The sequence below is a fragment of the Ambystoma mexicanum genome, chromosome 3q (assembly GCF_040938575.1).
Source record: "Ambystoma mexicanum isolate Mex_15411 chromosome 3q, UKY_AmexF1_1, whole genome shotgun sequence".
Classification (NCBI taxonomy): domain Eukaryota; kingdom Metazoa; phylum Chordata; class Amphibia; order Caudata; family Ambystomatidae; genus Ambystoma; species Ambystoma mexicanum.
In genome coordinates, this window is record NC_090926.1 from 647,828,065 (window position 1) to 647,850,193 (window position 22,129).

A 22,129-nucleotide genomic window follows, 5' to 3' on the forward strand; every position below is an offset into this window, starting at 1 on the left:
GAGCGTAAGAAGAAGCTTTCTGTCGGTAAGGTGTCCAATCACCAGAAGTCGAAATCCACTGGGCTTTCGACTGATGATTCGAGGGGCGACTCTCCGCATCGTCGGCGTAAGTCCAGGGGGTCTCGGTCCCGGAGCAGGTCCCGCCATTCCTCTGCATCTTCAAGACACCCACGGAAGCGCTGTCATCAGTCGCCTTCCCCGTCCTCGTCCTTACGTTCATTCCGTAAGGAGATGATGGCGATTTTTCAGTTGCAGGGCTCCGTTCTGTCCGCGCTGTCGAAAGACGCCGGCAGGGAACGTGCTAGAGACACTGTTCGCACGCCTTTGGGCTCGAGCGGTCGTTGCAATCACCAGGAACCTTCGAGGTCCTGTTCGGACAAGGTGGATCGCTCTAGTCATGCCCCCTCCAGGTCCCGGTCCTCGACACGATCAAGACTGTCGGAGCCTGTGAGGTCTTCGAAGAAGACGTCAACGCCTTTGGCGTTGAGACCATCAAAGGACTCTCTCGTGGCTCCATCTCCGTGGAAGCCATCAACGCCATCAGCGCCGAGGCTGTCGAAGGACACGCTCGGGGCTCCGCTCTCGAGGCCTGTGTCGAAGCCATCAGCGCCACGCTCGACGCCGATTCCGTCGACACCTTTCGAGGAGGATATCTCGGAGGTGCCCCGGAGACCAGTGGAAACCCAGAGGAAGGCGCTGGCCAAGTCCAAACACGTGCCCTCATCCAGGGATTTATTCCAGCCTCTTGACTATATTTCCGAGGTGGATGAAGGGTCTGATGATGGTATGGTTCCTGAGGAGGTTCCTGATGACCTATTATCTGGTCATAGCCAGTTAGAAGACCTGTGTCAGTCTTTGCACAATGCCAGTGGTCTGGACACCTCCCCGCAGGTTGAGTTTGGCAGGCCTGAGCCGGGTACGCATGCTGAATCCTCGTACCAGCGCCTCATGTCGAGAGTCACGGAATACTTGGGGTGGTCTGCGCCACCAGGAGATTTTCTGCAGGATGACCTGACAGACATCTTGGACCAAGGTCCACCAACTGACCCAGTACTGCCATTCCATATTGCCTTGAAAAGAAGGGTGGCTGCGGCTTGGACTGCTCGAGAGTGTCTCCCGGCAGTGGGCAAGTCTTTGCCCAAAACATACCATCCTGCCAGTAGCGACCCCAGCTACTTGACTACGCACCCCACTCCGGAGAGTTTGTTGGTGCAGGCGGCTATGGCCCCGGCAAAACAGGTGTCGTACCCTACACCCTCCTGATGGGGACGGCAAATCTTTTGTGGCTGGCCGAAGAAAGTGTTTTCTTTAGGGGGTATGGCTTTACAGGCAGCCAACTCTGTGTGTGCCTTAGCACGCTTCACTCATACTCTGTGGAATTGTGTCTCTTTGGCAGCTGAACATATTCCCGAAGGGGAGGAACAGGATGGCTTTCTTGCTCTTGTTCAGCATTGCAAGGATGCCATGTGTGAATCCGTTCAGTCGAGTCTGGACGTGGCAGATTGTGTCAGCCGGTCCATGGCGGCGAGCACCATAATGTGCAAATTTGCGTGGTTGCGGAAGTCGGGGTTTGCTCCTGATGTGCAAGCCCAGCTTCTCAACATGCCCTTTGATGGTGAACATTTTTTTTGCAGCAAGGCTGACGAGAGCCTTGAGAGGTTGCAGACCTGCAAAGCTGCAGCTAAGTCGTTGAGCGCTGCAGTTCTTTTCGTCCTAGGGAACAGCAATGGAGGGGAGGTTCCTTTTGGTACTACTCTTCCTTTGGTAGATGGAGAGGGGCTACAAGTCAAAGGGGCCACCGTAGGAGTGCCAGAGGTGGAAAATAAGGGACTTGAGGTGCCAGAGCCACTCGGGCAGTTTCCTCTCTACCCTCAGGCACTGCCGCAGCCGCTTCAGCTAAGTCATGAGGCCATGTCCCATGGTTCGCCGGTTGGGGGAAGGCTGGCGCAGCATCTTGTAGTGTGACATGCTATTACTTCAGATGTGTGGGTTGTGGAGATCATAGCCCACGGCTACTGTCTTCCTTTCCGGCAGAGGCCTCACGACAATCCACCAGGGAATCTCTCTTTAAAGAGTCTGGATCCGCTCCTTGCGCAGGAAATCAAATCCCTGCTGCAGAAAGGCACCATAGAACGGGTGCCTGTAGCGGAGAGGGATGGTATTCCCCTTATTTTTGGATTTCAAAGAAAGAATGGGGGATTGAGACCCATCATGGGCTTGGGTGGTTTGAACCAGCTCCTCAGGAAGGACAAGTTCAAGATGGTTACTCTCTCTGAAGTCCTCCAGGCCCTTCAACTTCAGGACTGGTTGGTGTCTCTCAACCTCAAGGACGGTTACTTTCATTTGCCGATCCATCCCAAGCACAAGAAGTACCTGAGGTTCACGGTTGGCGACTCGCACTTTGTTTCGGGTCCTGCCGTTCAGATTGACCTCCGCCCCGAGGGTTTTCACCAAGCTCATGGTGGTGGTGGCAGCGTATCTCAGGAAAGGGGGGATTCACGTCTACCCCTACCTGGACGATTGGTTGATCAGAGCAAGTCCTGGATCATCTGTCCGTCACCTGCCACTCCCTTCACAAGCTGGGCTTCTCCTTCAACTTAAAGAAGTCCCACTTGACGCCAACTCAGCGGCTCCAGTACCCCAGAGCAGTGCTCGACACGTACCTGGGGCAGTGTTTCCCTCCCCAGGTGAGGGCTCCTCACATTCTACAGATGGTGCACAAGTTTCAACATGCCCAGAGTCTCCCAGCGTTCGAGTTCCTGAGGTTGCTCGGCCTCATGGCATCCTGCATTCTTCTGGTGCCAGAGGCCAGGTTGCGGATGAGATCTCTGCAATGGGCCCTCAAGATGCAGTGGTCAGTCCTCCGGCAGGATGTTGGACCACGTTCAGGTCCCGCCCTCGGTCGCCCAGGACCTTCTCTGGTGGGCCCTCGAAGGAAATCTGATGAAGGGGGCTCCATTTTGGCTACTCTGGCCAGAGGTGATGATCGTGACGGACGCATCCCTCACGGGATGGGGAGCTCATGCCAACGAGTTGACAGTCAGCGGTCGTTGGTCTCCGTTGGAGTCCAGACTCCATATCAATCTGTTGGAGCTGAGGGCCATCAGGCTTGCCCTGAAGGCTTTTCTCCCGACTGTGCGAGGGAAGAAAGTCCTGATTCTGACAGACAACACAGTGGCCATGCACAACCTCAACAAAAAAGGGGGTGCAGGGCCACTTCCTCTGTGCAGGGAGGCTATGCAGCTCTGGTTCTGGGCCATCCAGCAGGAAATATCGATCTCAGCAGTTCATCTGGCCGGAGACGGCGGACGCTCTGAGCAGGCAGAGCGCGATCTCTCAAGAGTGGGAGCTGGTTCAGGAGATTCTCCTGGAGATCTTTGCCCTTTGGGGAACCCCACAAGTGGATCTCTTCGCCTCCAGTGTCAACCGGAAGCGCGAAAGGTTTTGCTCATGGGAATTTCCTCCAAGAGGAGCCTTAGGGGACACGTTCGTGGTGGAGTGGTCCTTCCCACTGCTGTACGCGTTTCCTCCAGTCCCCGTCATCCCCCAAGTGCTGCAGAGGTTAGGGAGGCTCGGTTCCCAGATGATCCTCATTGCTCCGGCATGGGCCCAGAGAGCTTGGTACCCGGACCTTCTCGACTTGTCCATCTGCCCTCCACGCTGTCTTCCCTACCGAGACGATCTGCTCTCACGGGAGGGGGGTTCTGGTTCTCCATTCAGAGGTCAGATCCCTCAACCTTCATGCTTGGCTTCTGAAAGGTTGAGGTATAAGGATTGGGACCTCCCTGAAGACGTGATGGAGGTGTTGCTTTCAGCCAGACGGCCTGCAACAAAGTCCCTGTACCCTTGCCGTTGGGCAAGGTTCTGCAACTGGTGCAGGGTTAAGAATGTGGATCCTTTTTCATGTGACATTCCTGTGGTTCTGTCTTTTTTGCTTTCTTTAGCCCATAAAGGCCCGCAAGTGGGTACCATTAAAGGTTACCTGGCGGTGCTGTCTATATTTAAGCGCTCGTCTGAGGAGTGTTCCTATTTCAAAATTCCTTTGATTTCTCGGTTTCTGAAAGGGCTCACTAATGTGTTTCCACTGTCACCTTTCCAGGTGCCCGGTTGGGATTTGAACCTTGTTCTAAAATTCCTAATGGATGCCCCATTTGAGCCTTTACATTCTTGTCCTTTGAGACCGTTAACCCTTAAAACTGTATTTTTAGTTGCAGTTCCTTCCGCTCGCAGAGTGAGTGAGTTGTAGGCACTTTCTGTTAAGCCACCCTTCACAGTGTTTCATAAGGACAGGGTTGTCCTTAGAGTTCGTCCTTCCTTTCTTCCGAAAGTGGTGTCGGAATTTCATTTAAGCCAGAAGGTCATTCTTCCGGCATTTTATCCTCCACCGCATCCTGGTAAGGAAGAGGAGAGGCTCCATAGGTTGGATCCTAGGAGAGCTTTAAGTTTCTACATTTCACGCATGTCCCGGGTCAGAGTGGACGATCAGCTCTTTATAGGTTACGCTGGAAGGCGTTTGGGACAAGCTGTTACTAAACAGACTTTGTCTAGATGGATTATCTTGGCAATTTCTGAATGTTACCGCTTGGCGGGTAAGGCCCCTCCGGTAGGCTTACGGCCCCATTCTACTAGGGGTATGGCTGCCTCTACTGCCCTGCAGAGGGGTGTTCCTATTCGTAACATCTGTGAAGCAGCCACATGGGCTTCGGTCCATACTTTTGTAAGACACTACTCCCTAGATTCTATCCATGGTCAGGATCTGGCCTTTGGCAAGGCGGTCCTTTACTCTGCAATTTAATTGGGCATTCTAAATTTCTATATTCTAAATTATTTTCCCTCCTCCATACGTTGGTGCTGCTTTGGGAGTCTGTCATAGATATGGAATACGTCGGAGGACCCAATCCCCTCGAAGAACAAGTTACTTTCTTACCTGGTAATGTTCTTTCAATGGGATGGTCCAGCGACGTATTCCATATCGCTCCCTCCCTACCTGCCCCGCTACAGAATTTCTTATGCGATTGTAGCTTACGTTTCCGCAAGGCTTTCTGTGGTTATACTGGCAGAAGATTGGTGCCACACGTTCTGGGAAAAAACTATAACTGAAGCTACAGGCGTCGTGCGTCCTACTTATAACATCCAGTGACGTCGGCTCGACGGAGGCCCTCGAGGACAGCGTATCGACGTCATCAACGCAGGACGCAGATGCCGAAAATTTTCCGAAGCAGCACAGCTGTGGTGATTACTTGTCATAGATATGGAATACGTCGTCGGACCATCCCATCGAAAGAACGTTACCAGGTAAGAAAGAAACGTGTTCTTCTCTATCCAACTCTACAAGCCTTTTTGTACTCTCGGCTCTGCCTCCTCAACTACCCTTGTGGCTCCTTGCCATCCCTATGCTTCCGCTCCTTCTCTCTTCATGCTCCACTTGAATGGATTTTTTTCCCCCTGGACATCCTAGAAACTGTCCACACGAATTGGTTCAAAACCAAACTAAAAACCTACCTCCTTGCCTCTGAGTTACCCTCTTATTCTTACTCTCATCTGCCTGCTAGCTAACATATTTCCCTCGCTTCTAACCTGCCTTTGTCCCTCACTTCCCCTGCCTCCACTGTAGCACTTCACCCATCATGGTTACATCCCGAATACATCTGGCTGTACTGCCTACCTGCACTAAAAAGATATCCAATATTGGTTGTTCTTAATTTATGTCTACTTCTGTATTGTCCCCAGTGAATGTGCTATTTGCTCCCCTCCACAACCTCGTCATAATGTCCCTCAAACTCCCCCCATTGTGAGAAGATCACCACTTCCCGTAAAATCTGATTTCTTATCTATTGTACGTTCTTTTGTGATCCAAAGAGACAAAACTAACCCTGATGAAACTAAGCTCAACTTTTGTTTTGATTACCACCTTCTCCCTAGTATAAAAACCATAATCAACATACAGCATGTTATGTGATTTGTCTGGTGCTTATTTTGCCCTGTGTGTTTTTTCTAGATGCATTAGTGAAGCACTATATTTATGAGCTAAAGAGTACTGAAGAAATGGTTCGCTGTGGTTTTTCACTCGCTCTGGGGTCCTTTCCAAAGTTCATGCTCAAAGGCAAGCTTGAGCAGGTAAGCTATTCTCTGTCCTATTGAGTGGGATTGGGCATTAATTGCTATTAAAAATGTGATCTAAGACTCGAGTTGCTGGCAATTACTGATGAAAATCACTGTTCAATTGCTCTGAAAATGTTATGGCATGCACATCCACCTTTCCTGTAATTGCAGTGTATCTTCCATTTTTTTTAACGAAACCAATGTGTCACATACAGAAACTGGAATCCTTTATAAGGATCAGTATAAGTACTAAATTGATATATGTTCCTTTCTAAAAAAAAAAAAAGAAGAGTAAAGAGTGAACGATTTACCTAGAAATGCATGTAAAATCATTTTCAATAAAACCACTGATTATCAGTGTTTTCCATCACTATTTATTTATTTATAAATTTGTATAGCGCAGAAACCACTGACCCTAAGGCTTAAGGGCGTTGATAAACATAGAGCAGACGCAGGCTAATAAGCCATAGGAGAAAAGAACAGGTGTAGGAGAACATTGGAAAAGCCATAAAGTGTTTACAGGTATGTCTTCAGTCCTTTTCTGAAACCTCAATTGGAATTTTCATCTCTCAGTTGCAAGGGAAGATTGTTCCATGCCACGGGAGCTGCAGAAAAAAAGGCACATGCCTTAGTCTGCGATAATCTACATGCAGGGATAATTAGCTGAGAGTAGTTATTAGATCTGAGATTGTGTTTACTCGTTTTGGGCCTTAACTCCTCATTGAGATAGGTGGGCCAGAGTTTTTCATACAATTGAAAGAGATGGACAGGAGCCGAAAGAGAATTTGTTCCTTAATAGGGAGCCAATGAAGTTCCCTTCTAGCCTTAGAGATATGATCGGACCTCTTCTTGTCCATAACTACCCTAACAGTGTTCTTCTGCACCACCTGCAATCTAATCAGTTCGCAGTTTGGAAGGCCAATCGGGAGGCTACTACAATAGTCTATCCTGTAGTTTATCAGTGTTCTTGCTAGCTTTTCGCTACTGGTTTGTGAAAGAAAGGGGCAGGCATGCGAAAGCAGTTTAATATAATAGGAGGACGAAGCCACCAAGCTACCAACCTGCGCTTTCATGTTAATTTTACAGTCAAGATAAATACCCAAAGTCTTGACTTTTTTCTTGACCTTTAGAACCCAGTCATCAATTACCAGTTTAGAGTATTGGTCCTCAAGGTTACGAATCTTAGGATCACTACCCACAAGCATAAGTTCTGTCTTGCTTGTGTTAAGAGCCAGTCCATTAGAACACATCCAGCTTTGGATGAGAAGGTAAATCCTGTTGATTTTAGCTTCATCATCCACAAAGACACCAGTGATGGGTATACTACACTGGGTATCATCTGCATAGTTTGTAAACTCTGTTATTACTGTCCAGGAAGTCCAGAAAAGGCACCATAAAGATGTTATAGAAAATAGGAGAGAGACAGGCTCCCTACATATATGTATATTGCCACATATAACGCCACACACAGACCCCTACGTTTCCATCACGCAGGTAGAATAATGCTTTGTTTCTTTCAATTAAACATGCAAGTAGTCCTCAAGTGCAAACTGAATTTATGCCCCTTACGATGTACATATCAACTGCTTAACTCCCTCTTTTCCCCACTCTCCAACCCTCTGTCCCCTCCCAAGCCAGATGATCTAAGATGAAACCATTCCTTTAGAACCTATAACAATTCTCGACCAGTGCTGGCAATGTTGTGTCACCATATAGATCCATTCCCCCAAAGGAACCCAGCAGTGACCTCCATGGAGGGACAGGCTTCACCAAGGGTTAAAACTCCCATTCGAGTCAGCTGTTGGTTCTTTAGACCTTCAAAGGTAGCATTCCTATTTCACATTTCTGGAGGATTCATGTACCTTTTGGTCTAGTCTCATTGACCTTTTTTAATCCTTTTTTCCCTTTTAATTAAGAGCTCTTTCTTCCACCCTGTTGTTAAAAAAACCTGACAGCCAGTAACATAAAGTGTGCTTCGTATAGCAGACAATGGGAGCCGTCTTTCCTCGGGGCAGTCTAGTGGCCTCTTCGTTCCATCATAATCTTTAATTCAAGATAGGACCTCCCCCCAATATCTCCGATACATCCCCAACACATGAGCCAGTAAGTTTCTCTTTTGCCACACTTTCTCCAGCAACGATCAATAACCCCCCCTATACATTCTGGCTAAGTGAGCTGGGGGAACTGCTAATGGAGAAGGAGTTTGAAACTATGAAGGAAATATTGGTTAGATAGACCTTACCACTAAGCCACACAGCCTTCCCATAATCGATCAGAAAGGGGTTATCCCTAGGTTATTCTCTCATTTACAATATTTGCTTTGGTAGTTTCTCTTTTAGCAGGATCCTATACATTTTGGAGATTAGACCTCTTGTGCATGTTTGTTGGTCCACCAAAATCTGTCCGCTTAAGTGCAAGTCTTTTCTTTCATCTCTTTTCTGTGAGTACACCCTTAAGCTGTAGATATGAAAATACCAGTAATCTACTGATATTCAGGGATTTTTATAGCTTGTGGATTTTGATGAAGCTTCCTTATGGCCACAACTGTCCTACTCTCTCAAGACCCGCCTCAAACCAACTTTGGAAACAACTAGGGTCTGATAATTTAGCTATGAATGGGGCAAAGCAGATGCAGCTAAATGGGGAGAGCCAGGTAATAAATTTCTCTTTCCTTGTCCCACTCCTCCACGCTTTCCAAAACAGTCTGAGTGGTAGGTGGTCTCTGTATAATTGCCCTTTGTGGCAACCGTAGCAACTCCCCCCCTATGATAGGACACAAAACATGGTTTTCTAATTGTACCCATTGTTTCCCAGGTCTCTTTCTCAAGAAGTCCACCAGCACTCTACCTTGAGCTGCCCTATAATAGCATTCTGCATCTGTTAAATGTCGTCCCGTTCTCCCTGTCCCCCCACCCCCGACCCTGTGATGTTCTGTGGTCTGTCATGTCACGAAAAGTAATCCTGGCCTTGTTTTTATCCCAATAAGAATTTACAGGGGGCTATCTGTATTTCCCCAAGAAAGGCAATTGAAACTACTATAGTTAAGATAGTAAATGGGAACAGGAGCCTAAAGAGAATATTTGTTTTTATGATGGTCAGCTTTATCCATTCATGACAGCCCCATGGTAGATCACAGGCTTAAGTCTATTTTTATCTTCACCCATAATTCTGAGTTGTTTTCAGCACACAATTTCGAAAGGTCCACGGTCAACTATATTCCAAATACTTTATCTGGTCCAAATTGTGATCTCCTCCTGGGATCCTAGGGGCATAAGGACTGATTTTCCAATATTCATTTTCTTAGCCTGAAAGCGACCCATATTCTTTCAGATCCAGTTAGTGGACCGTAATCAAGTCCCTGGGCCTGATATGTAGAGCAATATGTAATGGGCAAATAAGGTCAACTTATTCTTCCTTTCCCCTACTTTAAATCCTTTAATTTGGTTCTTAGATCTTATTTGTGTTACCATGGGGCCCTATGACCAGGCCAAAAAGCAAGGGTGACAAAGGGCAACGCTGACATGTTCCTATCCCTAATACAAAAGTATTAGATGAGCACCTATTCACCCACTCCCTTGTGCCCGACTCTGAATACAATTGGGTGATCAAATTGATTAATCTTGGACCAAACCAAATATCCTTTGGGCTTCCAGCAGTAACCTCCATGAGACCTGGTCATATGCTTTTTCTGCATCTAAAGATAATAAGACATGTCTCCTGGAAGCTGCATCGTGTCTATTTTTTTGCGGCTATTGTTTGCCCCTTGTCATTGTTGTACAAAGCCAACCTGATCCAAAGGAATTAAGCCAGGCAAGTATGGGTCTACCCTGTGCGAATATACGGACCAGGATTTTCAGGTCCACTTTAAGTGACGTGTTTGGTCTGTACTAGGTGCAGCTGCTCTTGTCTTTCCCTTCGTTGTGTACTACCAATTGCTTCTCTGCACAGAGGCATTGACCCCTCATCATACCATTTGTTGAAGCAGTGCATGCTCAGAGTGTGTCAAGACCTGCAGTCTCTTGCCTCTCTCTGTAGGGAAGAGGGCAATTAGGGGCAGCCTGTTCCCTCACAACGTAAGAAAATTGATGTGCTCCTAGGATTATGCCGGAGACCAGAGTCTGCTCACCATAAGGTGATCATCCTAGCCCTTCAGGAACATGTCCGTAACCACTGTCATCTTGGGCCAGGGTTGCCAAACAATGTCTCTCTCAGTACTTTGTCTTGCAGGGACTACCATACGAGATTGAGATAAATTGTGCAAGACTCACAAAAGGTTTGACATGATGTCCTGGAACTGTGACAAATTCAACCGAAGTAGCCAATAGAGCGACCTCACCTGTAACCGGGCTTCCGGCACAACCAGAATGCAGGAGGCCATGAGGCACCAGCTTCTGGGACTGAAAGACATATGAAAGAGGTTTGTCATTTGATCCTCAGGAAGGAAAGCCCTACCCCAGGGTAAGTGTTCAAGATCTCTCTGATGAATAGGAGGGACGGGGGCAATGAAACATGGGACTTCGTGAACTTCTGAGAGAATCTAGAAACTAGAAACTGTACAGCAGGCTGCATGTGCAGAACATATGCGCTGACACCAGTCCGGGGTGCGGACTCGGATAAACCATCGTCCAGGTAGGAAAAGAAATGTATAGTCCCCCATCTGAGTTAGTTTGCTGAAAACCATGGGCACCCATGAAAGGTCGAATGGCGGAACCTGGAACTGATATTGATGCCTTGACCACAAAGCCCAGATACTTGCTGTGCTTGCGATGGATCGGCACTTAAAATTAGGCATCCTATAGCTGTGGAGATACCGGCCAAACTGCAGTTCAACGGACAAAGGATAAGGGCCCAGGTGACCACCTTGAAGTTATCCTTCCACAGGTACAAATTCAGAAGCCACAGATTCAAGATGAGAAAGACTGGGGCTTATGTCCTAAGAACCAAAGAACCAGAAATTAAGAGTACCTTGCTTTGATGGGCGCACCATTTCTATGGCACCCTTTGACAGACACTGACAGACCTCCACCAGCAGAAGCGGTAACCCTGAGTCACAGCCTGTAAGGCTCAAGCATCCGAAGTGGAGTGGCACCATTTCTTGCGAATCAGGGCTATCCTCCCACCCAGCTAGGTGAAATGGACCTTGTCCCCTTCACAGAGGATTTGCCCTAGGAGATGCTGCGGAGGATGGTGAAGTTTCAAAACCCCCTCTCTGGGCACCAAAACCTCTACCGTGGCAGGCTGAGCCCAGCTGCTGTTTGCTGGAGGGCACCCAGCCACTGTCACAGTGGTTGAACAAGGCAAAGGGGCGAAAACACCCCACCTACTATGGATGGAGGAGGAAGGTTGCTGAACGGCCAGGCCTAAACATTTGGCTGTAGCCTTCAAAGCCTGACACGTCTGAAAGGACTTGCCTGTCCTTGACTCAAAACAGGTTGCTCCCATCAAAGTGCAAGCCCAGAAACTTTGATTGGACATCTGGGGCAAATCCATGAATAGACCCAGTACCAATGGTTTGCACCACACAATTGGCCTAGTTGAGATCAGCCTGTAAATCCTAGTGTGCTGCCTCCTTGCCGTCCTTCACCAAGGAGTTAAAGCCCTCCTACATTTACTTCTCGGCCAAGTTCTCTGTTCCCCCGAAGATGACACTCCAAAGACCAAATGAGTACTTGGCCAGTGCACAAGACACATTGATTGCCACAAGGGTGAGGCTAATTGACAAGCACCTTGTGTTCAAAGGTATCTAGTCTCTTGCTCTGTCTGTTCAGAGGAAGCAAGGGGAAAGGGATCTGCCATTGTAGCATTTACCACCAAACTCTCTGGCAACCCTAGATCTACAGGAGCCGGACAATGCTTCTTCGCAAGGTCCCGGTTTACTGAAGGGATTGATGCTGGTCATTCCCAGCCAAAAGACTCAGGAGTCACCATCACAAGATTGGAAGGAAGCAGGGTCTTAAGTGGAGGATCCTCTGTCAATATGTCGGTTAAAATGTACTGAACCTTCGTATTGGAGAACACAAAAAACAAGGGTTTCCTCTACCATCGCTCTCTGAAAAGGAGGAGTGAGGCCTAGCCGGAGTCGGTGCTGGAAAGATAGTCCGCTTCAGGGAAGTTTCTGGGCTGCTGACATCATGCAGGTCCTCTGCCAAATTCATTACAACATCCCACACCCAAAATAGCTACTAAGGCAAGCTCTCAAACGTTTCGATATAGAAGGGTTCCAGCCTACGAGGGATAGTATCCCATTCTTAATCTAAGGTGTCAGACAGCTTCCAAAGTAATTAGCCCATCGGGAGAGGTGTATGCTCTTATGAGTTATCTGCTTTGTCACTGCCAAACCGTGCCAGAGCAGGGGGGACTGAGGCAGAGGGCTTGATGCCCGAAACAGTTACACAGAGCAGGGCTAGAGCCATGTCCACTGGAGCCAGGAGAGAAAGCAGACAGGCAGGCATGCGGTCGTGGTCTAGAGAGGAGCCTCTGCCGTCTTCACCAAGCCTGATCGGTTCTTTGGTCGCTACTGGCACTGAGGTACAAGCCGTCAGCATTGGGGCTGTTGACATTGGCTGTTGCCTTGTCGCCGACCCTCGTCGATGACATCTACCATTACTTAGCCGACGAAGAGTTCAGCGATGACAACCTTTTCCACGTTCACAACAACGGCAATGCCAGGGTGGCTTTGCCTCCACAGCCTCCGTCTGCTGCTCTGACCATGACCTCATCGGCGGCAGTACCAATTTTGCAAATTCCAATTGTTGCCTCCTTCCCAAAGACTCGGTTAGGGTGTGGGAGTTGCTGCCTCCATCGGACATTCTGTCGAGACCCGTGAGGGTGTCTCCATCAGCTCCAGTGGGGTCTCTGAGGAAATCTCCTCACATTTACAGTAGTTTGGAGGATGAACATCTGCCTGAGGATTTCTACTCAGACCACAAAGGAGCCAATAACTGTACCTGCCATTTGCCCTTCCAAAGGTTTCAGCCCACATCCTTTCCTGGATGCTCTGTTTGCACCTAGACCAGCACTCGGGGATGTATTGATGGACATTTTCACCGGCCTGCACACCATGATGGTGGAACTTCAGCAACAGCTGCCTGCTGCTCCAGCACCTTGGCTGGCCTGCAGTCCCCCCAGGCTAAGCCCTCTCAGGTCGAAGTACCCTCCCTAGCCGAAGCGTCAGCCAACGCCTCCTCATAGGAGCTTAACACCAATGGAGGAAGTACCACCACGTACAGACCCTGGCCTGGCCACGATTACAAAAGCAACTTATGTGGATAAGATTGAAGATTATGTCCTACAGACGGGGAGCCTCTGGGTATCGACGAGCAAGCCAGGACTTTGGCACCGAATGAGATTGGCTCCTTCCATGCCATGATCTCAAGGGCGGCCGAGCACTATAGTCTCGTACCAGAGGAAAAGAAGAAAGAGGGCTTTCTCTTTCAACACTGAGTCTTCGAGGAAGACCGCCATGTTGGTTCCGTTGTTGGACAACATCTGGGAGGAAGGCTTGGCACTGATGAAACCACACCCTCCAAGAGCGACAGGCTGGAGAAGAAGTACAAGGTCCCGGACTTTGCCCCCAGGTGCCTGAGGTCACAGCCTTCTCCAGACCCAGTGGTGTTGACTGCCGCCAGGAAGTGCTCGTCCAATTCATCACCCTCTTCCATGGTGCCTACGAACCAGGAGGGAAAGAATCTGGATGCGTTGGAAAACGCATCATTTACACTTCATCTTCCACCACCAAGGCTGCCAATGCCCTCACCATCCTTTCTCGTTACGGCAGTGAGCTTTGGTTTGGTTTGATTTGATTTTTAATTATAAAGCGCAAAAAAACAGGCCCAGGGGCAACCGGGCGCATACTCTTAAACATGTTACAAAAAGCAGTAGTTACAGTGAGTTACAAAAATATACAGCATATATACATGTACCGAAGGGTACCATTAACAGTGTATAATATAGGGACAGAGCAGAGAGAAAATGTATATACAGTCCTATACCCCACATGGAGTCCGGACTGTGTCAAGGTCTCGTGAGTCTTGGGAGAGCAGCCATGTTTTAGCATTGTTCTTGAAGGAGTAGAATGATGGTTCAGTTCTGATAGATGTGGGCAGGGTGTTCCAGAGTTTGGAGGCCAGGACGGGGAAGCTCACCCCACCAGCTTTTTGGAGTTTGCATCTAGGCACGATGAGGCTGTGAGTTTGGGCTGCTCTGGTAGGTCGAGTGGAGGTGTGTCGTGAGAAGCGAGCAGACAGGTAAGGTGGGGCGTTGTTGCTCAGACATTTGTGAGTCAAAGCTAGGGTTTTCAGGGCAATATTTTGTTTTACCGGGAGCCAGCGTAAGTCAGATCTGACGGACGAGATATGAGAGCGTCTCGGGATGTTTAAGGCTGCCCTTAAGGCATTATTTTGTACAGTTTGCAATTTATTAAGGTTAGACTGACTGGTCCCTAGGTAGAGAGCACTACAGTAGTCGATTTTGGCCATGACAAGAGTTCTGGCGAGTGTGATACAGTTGGTGGAGTTTAGGAAGGGTCTACAGGCAGTGATAAGTTTGCAGGTATAGGCCGAAGCTGACCTAACTGCATTTATTTGTCTGTTCAGAGAAAGAGAAAAGTCAAGATAGACCCCTAGCGTCTTGGTATCTTTGGAGACTTTGTCATTGCCGTCAATAATGAAGGACTTGTAGGTTTGGTCTAGTTTTTTGAACCGATGATTTGATCCTAAAAGTAAGAGCTCAGTCTTATCATCGTTAAGGCAAAGTTCGTGCTGTGCCATCCAGGCCTGGATGACCGAGTAAACATCGTTAAGGGCTTTGGTGTCAGCTGTGTAGTCTCCTGTGATAGGGATAAGTATCTGGGTGTCGTCCGCATAGTTACTGTAGGAGATACCCAGATAGTCAAGCACATCAAAGAGGGGCTTAGTGAATACGTTATACAACGTAGGGGATACACACGAGCCTTGAGGAACGCCACAGTGAATAGGGGAGGGATCTGCTGATGCCAGCGGTGAGAAGACCCTCATGGATCTATTGCTTAGGAATGAGTGGATCCAGGCATTGGCAGAGTCAGAGAAGTGGGCTGCGGATTTGAGATGCTGGCAGAGTATTTGGTGGTTGACCAGATCAAAAGCCACGGAGAGATCGAGGAGAAGGAGAAGAGCTAGCTTCCCATTGTCCTTTAGTGACTCCATCTGAGTTTTCAAGTCGATCAGAGCTGACTCCGTGCCATGTTTAGGGCGGAACCCTGATTGTCTTAAGCCCAGGAGATTGTTTGGTTCGAGGTAATCCTGAATCTGCAGGTAGGCTGCGCGATCCAGGATCTTGAGAAGGAATGGGATTGTAGAGATAAGTCTGAAGTTAGTTTGGATATTAGGGTCAAGGGAGGGTTTTTTGAGGAGTGGGATAACCCATGCATCCTTTAGGTTGCTGGGGACAATACCCGTCTTGAAAGAAGCATTTATGAATGCTGTAATGAACGGGTCTAGCTCATGAGATGCTTCCTTGATAATAGGCGCTGGGCAGGGGTCGCCTTGGCAATTGGAAGGTTTTAAATTTTATGATGTTTTCTACTTCGAGAGTAGTTAGTGGGGAGAAGGAGAAAGGTTTATCCGGATAGGTTAAATGTGCATTAAGTGTAGGTGTGGTCGGTGGTTGGTCAAGCTGTAGGGATTTCTGTTTGTCCCTGATTTTAGATTGGAGGGTAGCAATTTTACCCAGGAGTGTTGACTAAATATTGGTGCACCAAGAGTTGTCTTTGGAGCAAGAGTCAGGGGGGGCTGCAGGTGTCTCGAGTTCCTTAAGGATATTAAAGAGTTCCTTAGTATTGGACTGGGCTGACATAATGCAGTTATTATAAGAATCTTTTTTTGCCTGGAGTACAGCTTCTTTATAGTTAAGGGTGGCTATCAGAAGACTGTCCTTGTGGGCGTCGGAGTGGTGACTTCTCCAGCGTGACTCTGCTGTGCGTTTCTCTTTGCGTAACACTCTAAGCTGGGGAGTAAACCACGAGTTAAGGTGTGCTCGTTGTTTGGGTTTCCTCAGTTTGAGCGGGGCGATAGAGTTGATGGCTGCAAGCAGTGACTGGTTATACATGTCGGCTCGGTTGGTGGGGTCTGAGCAAGTGTCAGGAGCGTTATTTAGTGTGGGAAGGATAAGGGGGAGTAGTTTTTCTGTCGTAATGTTCTGTTTATTTCTAGTGAGGGTGGCTGGGGCGACCAAAGGCCTAGGTGGTGGGGCTGCTTCGGTGCTGAAAGTGATGACATGGTGGCCAGACCACAAGCAAGGGGCGTTGGAGATTATGCTAATATTGCAATTAGTGTCACTAAGCCAGTCAAGGGACCGCCCTTTAATGTGGGTGGGTTCCTGTATGTGGTGAGTGAAACCTAAATCTGTTAAGGTATTACCTAGGTCGAGGGCCGCAGGATCATTAGGGTCTTGGTGTCCTAGATTGAGGTCGCCAAGAATGATGGTTTGGGAGTTGGATTTAGCATTGTTGAGTACTAACGTAGAGATATCATCCACAGAGGATGTGGGTGAACCAGGGGGTCTGTATATTAGGTGGATGGTAGCCGTTTGGTTAGCTGAGAGTCCAAGCTTGACAGAGAATAACTCTGCAGTTTCCACCTTAGTGCTTGGGATGGTTCTAAATCCTAATGAGTTTCTAGCGATGAAAGCAATTCCTCCACCTCTCGAGGTGCGATCACATCTGATGATGGAGTAATCAGTGGGGATGGCCAATGAGAGTGCCGGGCCGGAAGCCGCGTGCAGCCAGGTCTCGGAGATGGCGATGAAGTAGAGTTCCTGAGTTTTGATAAGATCAGCAATGTCCAGAGCGTGCGCAGCTAGGGATATTGCGTTAATCAGGGCAGCTTTAATTAAACCAACGTTGCTTGATGAAGCTGTGATTGTTTGAGGGTGATGGGGCGTGGGTGAGGTGGCCGTTTGTGGAGGCGGGCTGTGCGTATGAGTTTTGAGGTATGGGCTCAGGTACATGGAGTGTCCCTTCTTACCCATAAGTCTAGATCCTAATCTTAGGTTTCTAAGAGTGATAGGACATGGTTAGTTGGGTGAGGGTTTTTTGGCGAAATGGTCAAGCCATAGGGCCGGATTGTTGAGGTAGATGTTGTGGTATGATATGATATGATATGATATGGCATTTGTAACGCGCCTATACACAAGTGTTTCAAGGCGCGACGAGGCGGGGGGAGGGACAGAGGGAGACAGACAACAATCCTACTAGGCCAGGTGTCATTCAGATCGCGCAAGTGCAAGGGTAGGTGGACTGGGAAAAAGTGCAGGGGAAGGGGAGAGGGGAAGTGCGGTACATGGTTAATAAAATACGAGATAAATAATAGGGCCAGCTGGTGGCAAGTGCAAAGGTAAGTGCCGGGAGAAGGGGCTGTGGGATACAGAGACAGTCCCGTAGTGCATGTAGGCAGTGCAAGGAAGAGTGGCTGGGCCAGGACATGAGATCGGTGAGTGGCCCAGTTGCAGATTTAGTGCAGGTTCAGTGATTTTAGCAGGGGAGAGAGGGAGAGAAAGCGGAGGCAAAGAGGAAGGTTTTGAGGTGCTTCCGGAACCGGAGATGGTTCTCCTCAAGTTTCAGGGAGGCAGGAAGGCTGTTCCAGAGGGAGGCCCCTGCTGCGGCGAGAGATCTACCACCAGCTCGTTGCTTGGAGAAGCGGCTGACCCTGAGGTAGTTGGTGGTGGATGAGCGAAGGGCTCGAGAAGGAAGATCTTTAGGAAGAGATTAATCCTTGCAGCCACTGGGAGCCAGTGTAGTGATTTCAGTCCTGGAGAGATACGGTCCCTGGGCTTGAGGCCAAGGACAAGTCTCGCAGTCCTGTTCTGGATGAGTTGCAAAGGGCGGAGAGTAGAGGCAGGAAGATTTAGATAGAGGCTGTTACAGTAGTCCAGCCTAGAGAGAACCAGAGCTCTGGAGACAGTGAGCTTCTGGGGGAAGGAGAGAAAAGGAAGGATACCTCTGAGGAGGTGTAGCTGGTAGTGTGACTTCTTAGAGACGTCAGAGATGTGAGGAGAGAAGGACAGTGTGGAGTCGAAGATGACCCCGAGGTTTTTTGCCGTGCAGGTAGGAGCAGGAAGAGGGCCAAGGGAGGCCGGCCAGAGAGCTGCAGGGAAGGAGGGAGTGGGTGTGCCGATAAGTAGAATCTCAGTCTTACTGGCATTAAGGCAGAGGTCGTTGGCGGCACACCATTCCTGGATAGCAGAAAGACAGTCAGAGATGAGGGAAGTGGAAGAGAAGGCCGAGGGTAGCCTGAAAATGAGCTGGGTATCATCCGCGTAGCACTGAAAGTTGGGACAGAGAGCGGCTATGCGGTGAGCAAGAAGTGCAAGATACTGATTGAAAAGCCAGGGGGAGAGGTTAGATCCCTGGGGGACACCACAGGTAGAGAAAAAGATGTCAGAGAGGAAGGAACCCAGTTGGACCTGGGATGGTCGATTGGAGAGGAAGGAGGACAGCCACGCCAGAGCTTGACCAGTGATACCCAGGTTATCACGGAGACGGTTGAGCAGGATGGTGTGTTTAATAGTGTCAAAGGCAGAGGGGAGGTCGAGCAAGATGAGAACACAAGGGGTATTAGAGTCAAGGTTTGAGAGCAGGTCCTCACGGATGTTCAGGAGAGCAGTTTCCGTGCTTCTGGCAGCTCTGAAGCCAGACTGATGGTCATGAAGACTACCAACAGATTCAGCATGGGGATTAAGCTGGGAGATGGCCAGTTTCTCCAGGAGCTTGCCCAGGAAGGGAGTGATAGAGATTGGGCGATAGTTAGCTGGGCAGGAGGGGTCGGAGGAGGGTTTCTTAAGAAGGGGGTACACAAGGGAGTGCTTGAGGGGGGGATGGGAAGACTCCAGAGGCAAAGGAGTGATTGCAGAAGTCAGCCAAGGCAGGCGCCAGGGAGTCGATGTGGTCCTTGATAGTTTTGGAGTAACAGGGGTGGACCTGTTTTGACGAGACTTTCATAGATCGGACTTGTCTCGAAACCTCGTCAGCAGAAAAAAGGGGAAAGGCAGAGAAGGAGGGAGGAGGGGTGGCTGGCGAAAGGCCAGAGGGAGAGCAGGGAATAGGGGAGGGGAGGTGATAGGAGGAGAGTTGAGGACATGATGTCTTGAGTTTTTGAAATGAAGTGAGAGGCCAGTGCTGTGCAGAGTGCCTGGGAGGGGACAGGAGAGGTGGAGACTGCAGCAGGGTTGGCCAGCTCCTTGCATATTTTAAAGAGTTTGGCCGAATTGTTAGATGCCGCAGAGATGCGGGCTTGGATAAGGGCTCTCTTCTTAGTGAGAACGGAGAGCCGGTATTGCCTTTGGAGCAAGCGGCAGGCCAGTTTGTCAGAGGATGAACTTGAAGCACGCCATTTCCTCTCTGCCACCCTGCACTTGCGTTTAAGGGTGACAAGATCTGAGTCTTACCAGGAGTTACATTTGGCTTTGGGCTTCAGGCGGATTCTCATGACAGAGGCAAGGATATCAAGGGTATCAGATATAGCAGAGTGGAGAGGGCTGTGTCAGGGTGGGAGTCAGCTGAAGGGGGAGGGGGCGGCGAGAAGGTGGTAGCGAATGCCTCAACTGACACGCGCTTCATGGGCCGGATGACCGCGAAGGTGGGTGGCAGTGATGAGGATGGCTTTGCCTGTGGGGTAGGGAGGGTGAGGTGGGAGGAAAGGAGAGAGTGATCACTCCAGGAGAGAGGAGTAGAGAGAGGGACAGAGAGGGGGAAGGTCAGAAGAGATCAGAGTATCAAGAGTGTGCCCTGCAGAATGGGTCGGCCCAGACGGGATAACAGAGAGTGGGAGAGAGTCGCAGAGGTCGCGAAAGAGTCTAGAGGGAGGACAGGTGGCTTCAAGGTGGATATTGAAGTCTCCAAGAAAGAGGAGTTGAGTGGTTAAGGACAGGAGTGAGGAGGAGAGGTCAGCCTACTCAGAGAGGAAGGAGGAAATTTGACCAGGTGGCCGATAGATAGTAGCCACGGTAAGGGAATGACTAGGAGAGAGAGAGAGTCGGCAGACAAGGCATTCAAAGGAGGAGTAGGTCTGCGTAGGAGGGACAGTGGCAGGAATCCACTCAGGGAAGATAAGGGCCACACCCCGCCAGCACGGTTGGGCCTGGGCAAGGAGAGGATCTTGTAACCGTCAGGTAGGAGTGTGTCAAAGCTGGCGACAGAGCTGGCCGTGAACCATGTCTCAGTGAGACCGAGGATGTCAAGGTCCAGTTCCTCAAGAAGGCGACAGATATCAGAGGAATGTTTGACGGCAGAGCGAGAGTTAAGAGTGCAATGTGGAGTAGGTTGCCATCCTTGAAGGACTTCCGGGGAGGGGTGCAGATCAGAGGTACGCCCTGTGGAGATGAAGAAGGAGGAGCCAGAGAGAGGGCAGGGTGAGAGGGTGGAGGCAAGGTAGCCGAGGACAGAGAAGAGGGGTCAGCAGGAGAGGAAAGGAAGTTGATGAGGCGCGGGAAGCGTCTATTATAGAGGTGGAGGTTGGCCTGAGGGCCTTGGACCAAGACGGTCCCATTAGCGTAGACATTAATAATGGCCTTAGAGGAGCGGAAGGGGGCCAAGAGGACATCCCAACGGGTGCCACCATTAATGGGAGAAGAGGAGAAGGGAGAGAGCACAGAGAACATATGAAGGGTCCATTGGTCAGGGGAAGGCACGAAAAAGAGGATGTCAGTAAGTGTTTCCTTGGAGGCGGCGCTAGTGTAGGTGTCAGCGATAGGGAGGCCTGGGTTGGAGACCAGGATATCCTTTTTAAACATTTTCCTACCAGATTTAGTGAGGAGAGCAGGATAGTCAAGGGAGAAGCAGTTAGAGAAGATAGGAGGATAGAGAGCACCATGAAATAAGGAGGGAGTGGGGGAAAGACAGACGAGATCAAGCGGAAAGGAATGAAGCGGCAAGCCCTAGTTACCACAGTTTCAGAGCAACAGTAACACAGTAAACAAAACGAATTAGGTACCCAGTGTTAGAGGCCACCTAAATTTGAGAGTCCTGCGAGGGGAAAAAAAAAAGCCCTAGTTTACCACAATTGCAGAGCAACAGTAACACAGTAAACAAAACGAATTAGGTACCCATTGTAGAGGCCACCTAAATTTGAGAGTCCTGCGAGGGGAGAAAAGCAGACCTAATTTACCACAATTGGCGGTACACACTGAAGTGTAGAAACCATGTGAAAGAAAAGGAAAGGGAAGGAGTGGGTAGTTGGGCTGGGCGAGCAGGTGGAGCTAACCAGAAAAAGCAGACCGGCGACTATTGAGGTGCAGTACTTTGGTAGGTATCAGGAGATCTGTGAGAGGTGGCCATGGATGAGGTGTGCAAGGAGCTAGGTGCAGCTAAGTTGGGAGGTGGTAGGTGTGACAACCTGGTAATTGACCACACTGAGAGTAGTACTTGTAATGAGGAGAGCAGTGACCTTAGGGAGGACCAACGTGGTAGCATGTTACCGAGATTAGAGAGGAAAGGGCAGGTAAATATACTTATTCAGAGTCAAGCAATGGGGGTGCATCAGATCAGGGTGCACAGGCAAAGCAAATACCAAAGCTTGCATATACATTAGCATGTTAGGCAGGGAACAATGCAGAATGCAAGAAGCGTGATCTAATTGTAACGGTGCAACAATTCAGGCAGAGAAGACATTCTAGTGTTGGCAGCAAGTATTGGCAGATCAGGTAAATGTCAAGTTGAAAGGCACGGCAGAATAAGGCAGGTACCCTGGAGTTAGCGTAGATCATGTGGACATGACTTATGCGGAGCGGTGCAACATATGCAGGCATAGATCAAGGTGTGGCGTAGCAAATTAGGGAATACACAATCAGCGTATCAGGCAGGCAGAGTAGCATATATCATGGAGCTAACAAGTGGGTCCACGTTGCTGTTCTGAGCAAGAGCGCAATCATTTCAAAAGCGAGCATGGGGTTGGCAGCATAGTAATTTCAAGGCAAGCACAGGCGAACAAAGCCGCAAACGAAAGCGGTGCCGTGGTCATGCAATGGGAAGGTATGGGCTGGGCGGCAATGAACAGAC

The 22,129-nt window shown here is 49.3% G+C and overlaps 1 protein-coding gene across 4 annotated transcripts in view; it reads left to right on the forward strand.

Annotated features, from left to right (window-relative positions):
• The window catches only part of TBCD (tubulin folding cofactor D), a 2,839,019-nt gene that overhangs the window by 2,385,438 nt on the left and 431,452 nt on the right, over nt 1–22,129 (forward strand). For all 4 annotated transcript variants that reach the window (XM_069654539.1, XM_069654542.1, XM_069654540.1 and 1 more), the window contains exon 29: nt 5,999–6,117. In XM_069654539.1, the coding sequence (XP_069510640.1) occupies nt 5,999–6,117 (119 nt within the window). The remainder of the gene's footprint in view (nt 1–5,998; nt 6,118–22,129) is intronic.